The sequence below is a fragment of the Durio zibethinus genome, chromosome 3 (genome assembly GCF_047325235.1).
Source record: "Durio zibethinus cultivar Kanyao isolate XHJ-2024 chromosome 3, ASM4732523v1, whole genome shotgun sequence".
NCBI classification, from domain to species: Eukaryota; Viridiplantae; Streptophyta; class Magnoliopsida; order Malvales; family Malvaceae; genus Durio; species Durio zibethinus.
This window is the reverse complement of record NC_143164.1, coordinates 4,863,051-4,871,309: the sequence shown is the minus strand read 5'-3', so window position 1 is coordinate 4,871,309 and position 8,259 is coordinate 4,863,051. Positions and strand designations below refer to the sequence as shown.

Below are 8,259 nucleotides of genomic sequence, written 5' to 3'. Positions count from 1 at the left end.
GAAATTCATCCATAATATCCATTTGAATGTCAAAAGGGTTGCATGTACGAAAGGTAAAGTCTGGTGCTCTTATCTTGCACTCAAGAGACAGGTGGGACAGTGATGGAAGAGACAAGAATTCCTAGCAAGCAGCAAAACGAGAGACAACTGATTGCAATGAATGAACGAGGATGATGACAAATATAGAAGCAACCATGTCTGGTGAACCGGGCCCTAGAGCAATTGTTACCTCATCCATTCATCCTTGTGTTACATCTCTTTCTCGTATGTATTTGAAACACCCAAATTTCAAAACTTGAAATGAACAATGAAATGCAGAAACTTTAAAAAGTAAATGTGAAAGGATATATAATAGTTAAAAATTGGGGCCGACGTGACAATGGTGCATCAATGGCCGTTTTATCTAGCATTGTCTACCGGTTGGGTGGAGTTTTCATCTACCACCTCTGAAATTGGTCCTAGACTTTAATGTCCTGATAAATTTGGCTTAAAGAATCTTTCAAAATTTATCTGCCACTCGAACAAAAAATAAGGGAGAAAGAGAACGTGAGAAAAGCCAGAATCTTTCAATTTTGTTTGTTCCGATATTAGATTATGAGTTTCGTCTCATCATGTCCTTCCAAGTTGACATGAAAATCTTGAAATGAAGGACAAGTCCAAATCATAGGCAGGTAAGGAAAGGGGTGGAGAAAGAGCCACTGGTTTTTAAGGTCTCCCTCGAAGAAACAAGACTCCTCCACACAGGACATCCCCCTATTCTTTCCCTATCAAAATATTGGACAAATACCTGCACCACCTGAACCTGGGTCGCCTTCGGGTGAGCCGTTGGTCACGTATATTGGCAATATGGAGGAATATGGAGTTGGGGCCCCTAAAACTTATGGGACCATTTATTGTCTCAACAATTTATATTGGTCTAACAATAAAATTCAGCTTTTGCTAAATGAGTTTCGACTATTCAAGGATTATGTACACAGTACAAGTAACAACGTGATATTGCTTTGATCCTTTTTATTTTTTTGAATACTTGAGACAGATTCAAAGAATTAGGGCTATTAACCTGAGGTTCAAAGACAAAATTTTTTTTTTTTCTAACCCAATTGGATTTGTGCCTTTCAGTGTGCCTTTAAGCACATGTCTGGTACTTCATACGAGCCCCAAAGATTCTGCATCTCCAGCAAGTTCACTGTTAGTTTCACACCTTGTCAATTAATTAACAGGACGAAGAAGATGAATGAAAGGATAAAAAAACAAGTTGAACAATGAACAGGAAAATCTTCCCTTTTCTCTCTTTTTTTTTTTTTAAATAAAAAAACGTTTTTGATATTAGGATTTTGATGCAGTGGCTGTGCATCACTTTGGATAATAGTTTTCCACTTCCCATGCATTTCAAATAAGATTTCCCTCTTGATATTGTTGCATGCAGTACTATAAAGTTCAATCACCTAACAAAAAAGAAACAGAAAATCAAAACACTTGAAGATTGAATCTGGAAATCATGATAAGCTGCTATGATCCAGCTCGTGCACAACTAAGATTAACCAATTATTACTTTTCCAATGCTGTCCTACGGAAAACTATGTTTTCACCATTCCAAGCTGTCAACAACGAGCATTGTAATTATATCTGTTTGACAAAACTCAAAGGAGGGGTTTGATTTTGCAGAAAATTCATACCGGTGTTTTTACTTTTTTGTTAGAAATAAGACGTATCTGTTCACTTTGCAAACTTTTTTCCACAAAGAATAGCAATTTTTTGACCATCAATCGCTTCACTGTGACCTTTTCTTTGTTATCCTTTTTTCTTTTATGCTTGTCTAATCAAAGCTTGATTTAATTTCTCTCAAAAAAGCAATGAGAGAGTTTCCTTGTGATGCAATTGCTGTAGGGCATCTTTGGCCAGCCCAAATGCAAAACCACGAAATAATTGACAATATCATTCATTAACCAACTGGCAATAACCAACAGTTCTTTCTTACTATGCTTCCCTATACAGTTACTATTAATATTTCTTTCGATTTATTGAGGTTTGTTGCCTAATAATTTTTTTATATTGTTTGAGTTTTTAAAAATTTTTAAAATTTAAGTCATTATTTTCATAGAAAGTTATTAACTTATTATGAAATGCATGTTTTGAGGTTAAGTAAATTAACCACATATTCCACCATGGTTATTCTTTTTATAAATCTATCCTCGGATCAAGTTGATAAAAGTAGTGGATAACTTCTTGTATGTTGTCTGAAGTGTGGACTTTTATGAGTTAAAATAATGAGAATAGAGTTATTCAACCTCCAGCTTTTGCGGCACATATTCCTCCCTGTCATCCTATCAGTTCAATTCCAACAATTTAATCTTCTACGATTGCAATCCAACTCAGACATGCAAATTGATGAAGCAGCTGCAGTATCCGCACGAGGGAGTGGGGGGATGATTTTCTCTCTCAGTTCACACCAATCCATCATCTCTTTCTAGCGTCCACACCAGGACATGGAATCGCTTTTTATCATCGTCGGTTTACATCATGGAATTAGGAAAAAGCTAAAGGGAATTTTAACAATAAAACTATGTCTTTAGTCCTTTACAAAGTTGATAATTGATGTAGTTGCAGACAAAGTCCTAGCCAATTATGACCATTAAATCTTTAAAATAAAACTTGCTAATAAAGTCTTTGTTTTGAGAATCTGTTGCCCCCTTTTTTAAATAATGAGGTGGAAGGTCCTTTTCCTTTGAGGAACAAAAAAGGTGGGATTGTTTTGATAGTGCAACGCGGATTTGAGGAACAAACCGGTGGGACTGATACGAGATATTGCGGTCAAAATAAGCTCTCCTTTTGCATTATTGGGAAAGATTGGGCTGGTTTTGTACTTGGCAACAACTATAAAAATGTAGAAAAGCAAATTCAATTATATAACAGCAATATAGACAATATCATTCCATAGAATTTAAACATTAGGCCCCATATCTCCTAATTCCTTCCCTGCATTTTGTAAAATCTTCATTCCAATGAGCCAAAAGGTACAGCTTGAAAAAAAGTTTCCAACACTTTTGTTACCAGGCAGATGAGTGACCCCCACCCTTGTCTTTGATTAAATCCCAAATTCCCTCCCACTAACTCCTAAAAAAACAAAATCAGGATCATACTTTTCCCTTACCAACAGATTTTTGTTAATTTTTCTTCCACAGGCAAAATTTCAAATGTTTCCGGTAACAGGAGAAAAGAGGATTTTATGTATCGTTCCAGGTAGCAAAAAGAGGCAAGTGAGCCATTGAGACGGCCGCAGCAGGCCTCAGCTGAGATACTGCTGATGGGAACCAACTAACACCATTTGTTGGACTAATGAACTTTGATGCCAAGGGAGGCTTAGCAAAGAGCATTTTGGGGCCTGTTTTATCTGGGCTGCCTTCTCTAGAGTTGTTTACACTGGTTACCAACGAAGTTGGATTAGAATAATGCGTTCCTAGCTTGGTGGATTCATCCACCATTGGCTGGCTAGAGCTCACTGAATCAACTCCTATGAGATCTTGGAGGGCCATCGAGAAAGAGGGATTTCGATAACTTCCGGTACTCATGTACTTTTGCTCAAGTGACACAACATCATCAACGCTTGGTTGTTGCTGTGGCAATGGATACAAGGCCATCTTCCGGTCTAAACCATTCCCATTATTGACTTCAGGTTGAACGGTCTCTCCATTGGTTAGTGATGGTGTATTGTTATCACTGGCCTCATTGTTCGAATCTGCCTCTTTGTTTCGCCTAGCTAGCTCTCCCGTAAGCAGGGTATTGCTGGCCATGATCCTTTCGACATCATATCTTGTTATGTCAAAGTTTGTCACAGCATTTACACCGCGGAACTTTATGGCAGCAATGTCATATGCTTCAGCTGCTTCTTCTTGGGTGCCTGAAATCAAAAGCTAGAAACATTGATCTCCAGAAAAGCTTTGGTAAAAAGATTTAAGCTTTTTGATTAATAAGCATTTTAGCCTAAGAAATTCTTTTCTTTTCCCATCTTTTTTATCAGCTCACCAGAGAAAACAGCCTTAAAAAAGTTCATTGCAACTGAAATCAGAAAAGTTCAGTTTTTAAAGCAACTGTCATCATCCTTGTAAAAGCATCACAATTCTCTAGTGGAAACATATGAGTAGATATGCTTACAAATAAGCCCTTTAAAAGTTCTTTATGCCATGGAAGAGCCAATAGATTTGAACTAGGAATGAAAATTGACAAAAGAAAATGCAAAGAAAAGAAATGTTGTTTGCATGAGAATAAAAACTATCAAGAACTCACTAAATGTTCCAAGATAAAGGTCCTTGTTTCCAGCAACCCTGCCAATGCGAGCTTGCCATCTGCCATGCTGATGATGTCTACAAAAAAAAGAAAAAGGAATCATTACATGAAATCTCCCGAAGAAGATAAAATTGATGAGGTTCAGTGACATAAAAGGAAATAAAAAGCAATAGAAACCTTGTTACTCCTCTGTACATTGAGGCCCCTCTGGAGAACCCACTACTTTTTCTGTAAATAAAAAGGAATATATTCACTTATCATCAAGACATAGCAAGCAAAAAAAATAAAAATAAGACTTAGAATGCAAAAAATATAAGAAACCAACCTTCTTAGATGGGCCACATATTCCTGGCGGCTCATGTTCTTCATTTCTTCCAGTTCTTCTCGGTATTTTTCAAGCTGCCGAGAGCAATGAGCAACCAGAAAACAATCATATGATTTCTTTATGTAATCAAAATTATTAATTTTGAGCAACTCATATGATCAAAAATATAGTTTGACAATGTTTTGACTTACTGGAAAATTTATATGCGTCGAAGGTCCCCAATACTTAAGGGCCGCAAGATCATAAGCTCTAGCAGCTTTCTCTTCCATGTCATAGCCACCTGAAATTCATTTGTAAACTAGATTAATAAAAGATTAAATCAAGATTATTATTGCAATTCTGATTACTATAGGTTAAAAGGGCTTGGCTTACCCAGATAAACTGAAAATGCATGAGTTGATTGAAATGCCATCCACGAGGAGCACGAACATGACAAGAAGGAATTAATAATACAAGTCAGGTCATTAAGGCAGGACGGACCAAGAATTGCAGTCAAAAGAAAGAATACTTCCAAACGGAAACCGTAAACAAACCTTGCCTCCCTTTCCTGGTTTGCCCTTCCTTCTTGCAACTGTTATCCCAGAGATGAGCTTCAAATCTACCTGTCCATCTATGTCTGGTGAAGTCAATTTGATAAAGGTTATTCGAACATTCAGAGAAAAAAGAAAACGAGATATTTCAGCATATAATAATATACGGAAAGATGCACTGATAAACGTTAGCATAATGGAAAGAATATAAAGGACTAAACAGTGAGGGGTAAGGAAAACAGTTACGATACTGTCAACATGACCAAGAACGAAATGTACTGGATTAAAGGAACAACAGGAGCTGACCTGGTGACACCTCTATACTGGGAAGTTCTCTGTCCAAATGTGTCAATGGACTTCCTATGAACAGGTTGCTTCTGACCCACTTTTCCAGACCCTCTCTTTTTTATTTCCATGGCCGCGCATGCAGTGGCAGGAGGTGAGATCTGTCTTGGAGCTGTAACGCAACTGGACTGAGAACCAGGGCTCATAGACAAACTGAGAGACTGTAAATCCCCGCAACCCATTGCACGAACAGACCCTGAAGCTGCCCCATCATCAATCATGCTAGCAGTCATCTGCTGTTCCAGTGAACTATTGTTGTAGTGCCTAGATACCCAGTTTTTAAAGCAAGTCATTGTTTCCTGCATTCGAGAAATCTGGGAATCACAGTCTGCTAGTTGAGCATCCTTAGTTTCTGCCTCCAATGGTGACTGATACATGCCTTGGCAGCCCAGTCCTGAATAATACGGATGAGTTTGAACCGCAAACTCTTGGTCTTGTTGCCTAAACGGTTCTTGAAGAAGGTACAGAGAATGCTGTCTGTTGGCTTCCTGGTCTGTATTTTCGTGGTAGTACATGCTATCTGAGCTCAGAGCCATTGTTTCTCTCTCGTGGCTTCCATATTGATGCGTTTCCATAGTTGCACCACCCAGGAAGTCCTCCAGTTTTGGGGATGAAGTAGGGACAATCCCTTTTAACACAAAAAAGGATTGAAGAATAGAAGTTTTAGAACAACTAGAAAAGCAAATAAGATTAATCCCAAAGCAGTAAATGGGAAAACATGCAAAAAGGCTGAAGCAAACCTTCTGATTGTGATCTGCTGAGTGCTTCCATGATGCATAGAGACCCATCTGACTTAAGTGGCATAACAGACAAGGGAGCGTTAAAACCTCCACTTTCTCCAACTTCACAGCAGATGCCAGAACCATTGAGGTGAGAAGACAAGTAGAAGCTTGTAGAAACAGCATTAGATACAGAAGCAGCAGCAGCAGCTGAAGCTTGGCTATGGTGATGGAACTGATGATGACTGTGTTGGGGATCAATAGCTACTTCCATTTTCATGTGAGGTGAAAGAGAGAAACCCAACCAGTTATTATTACAGCCATTGCTATTGTCGTTCATAGTCTTCATCTTCTTCCTCTTCTGCTCTCTTTCTTTTCCCACTCTGAAGTTCCTCAGCAGTTATATACCCAGCTGCAAGGCAACTCAATCATTGAAGCGAAAATAATCTAATCATACGGAAATCTCTTGCCTCCCTCCTATCTGAAAGCTTGGTCTTTTGTTGTCTAGTAGCAGAAACTCAATACAACAACATTTTCTACAGCGCAGAACTCTTTAATCTATGCACACACACACACAATCTCTCTCTATCTCTCTCTCTCTCTCTCAAGAGAACAAAATTGGTCTCTTTAAACTAAACAAAAAGAATGAATTCAACCGAGCAATGCCGGTTGGGGCGCTCCTTCATTCCATAGGGATCTGTGTATGTGAGAAGGACCACGTCCCTTTTACTTTTCCTTCCTCACTTCCATTCCCTCTTTACTTTTTATTTCTTTTTTTTCCTTGACACTTTCTCTTAAACCCTTCAAAAATCCCAGATACAAACATAACACCAAAAACCCTTTTTGCTTAAACTCACAAAACCTCCCCTCAGTTTCTCAAATGCGCACCTATAAACTCACCTACACAGTAAAAGAAAGTAAAAAACCCAGAAACAACAACCATCCTTTTTGTTTTTTTTTTTTTTCTCTCTCTCCGATGACAGCTAGAACCAGTCAGTTGAATCTAGTGGGGTGTGAGATAGCGAGAAGGGTGGTCAGATAAGCAAAACTGGTTTGCTTTAATTTTACAGTCACAGGGCCTTAGATAGATTTGACGGGCAGGACACTGCCCATCCAGTCACTTCATACAGTACAGCCTTCTGTGCCACTCTGCAAACTCACAAAGGATCCAAATTAAATCTAATGTTTTTTGTTTGCCTGCCCTCTCAACTAGAATACTGCTCCAATTTGGTTCACAGCTTTCATTTCAAAAAGGAAAAGAAAATATTGCTACAAGACAAAACCCACAAAAGCTAATAGGATTAGTAGAAGTAGCAGTTGTAGTAGTATTATTATTTAGAGAAACCCTCAAATATATATATATATATATATATTTTTTTTAACTGTGACCATAAAATGGTCACAGCCTATCACCCACCTTATATTTTGATAAAGAAAGGTGTATTGAGTGGCTCATCTGATGTGACTTCTACTGAAATTGTGCTTTATTCATCTGACAGTAATGAACTTGGCTGTGATCCTTAACTGTTATGCTAGGATGACAGGAAACCAAGTTTTTCTTTATGTTTGATAGGAAGAAAGGGTAGAGCTGGATTTTTTTGCTGCTAGCAAAGACGCAGGAAAATTGCTTTGTCTGCAAAGCAATAAAGAAAATCCTATCAAACAATAAAAAAAAAAAGAAATGAAGCAAAAGATGTTCTATATTGCCTATTGTCTCTTTTTTTTTTTTTTTTTTTGTTGCCAATGCAAGTTTTTGCAGCAAGAAAAGCAAACCTTTGCAGCCCATTTCAACTACCCAAAAAAAAATCTGTAGCAGCCTCTTGACAATAGCCTTTTCCTATTGGTATATAGATATACAGGAAGGATTGAATAATGCTCAACAAAGCCTGAATGACTAAAATTCAGAACAGATTGGACGTACAAAGTTGGCCCCCGCCGTTTGGTTATCCAAAAAAAAAAAATTGGCCGGCCGTAAGCGCGTGGAACTGAGTTCCTGAAAACCAATTGGTAAAAGAAGAACAAAAAACTCCATTTCCTTTCTCGTAGAAAAAATATT

The 8,259-nt window shown here is 38.0% G+C and overlaps 1 protein-coding gene across 1 annotated transcript; it reads right to left on the bottom strand.

Moving 5' to 3' along the window:
• Positions 1 to 2,960: 2,960 nt before the first annotated feature.
• LOC111279050 (AP2-like ethylene-responsive transcription factor ANT) lies at positions 2,961 to 6,559 on the bottom strand. Its single transcript, XM_022865981.2, has 9 exons — positions 6,225 to 6,559; positions 5,446 to 6,112; positions 5,143 to 5,225; positions 4,982 to 4,990; positions 4,801 to 4,889; positions 4,610 to 4,683; positions 4,462 to 4,512; positions 4,285 to 4,361; positions 2,961 to 3,898 (listed from the first exon to the last, which is right to left on the bottom strand). The coding sequence occupies exons 1-9, from the start codon at positions 6,550 to 6,552 to the stop codon at positions 3,225 to 3,227; spliced, it is 2,052 nt and encodes a 683-aa protein (XP_022721716.2). The 5' UTR covers positions 6,553 to 6,559; the 3' UTR covers positions 2,961 to 3,224.
• Between the last annotated feature and the right edge of the window lie 1,700 nt (positions 6,560 to 8,259).

Excerpts from the sequence above, each read along its gene's own strand:
- LOC111279050 (XM_022865981.2), bottom strand. The coding sequence starts at position 6,552 with ATGAAGACTATGAACGACAATAGCAATGGCTGTAATAATAACTGGTTG. Across the intron at positions 4,513-4,609 it reads TATGTGGCCCATCTAAGAAG|AAAAAGTAGTGGGTTCTCCA; the intron begins GTTGGTTTCTTA and ends TTTTATTTACAG. Across the intron at positions 4,362-4,461 it reads ATGTACAGAGGAGTAACAAG|ACATCATCAGCATGGCAGAT; the intron begins GTTTCTATTGCT and ends TTTTTTTTGTAG.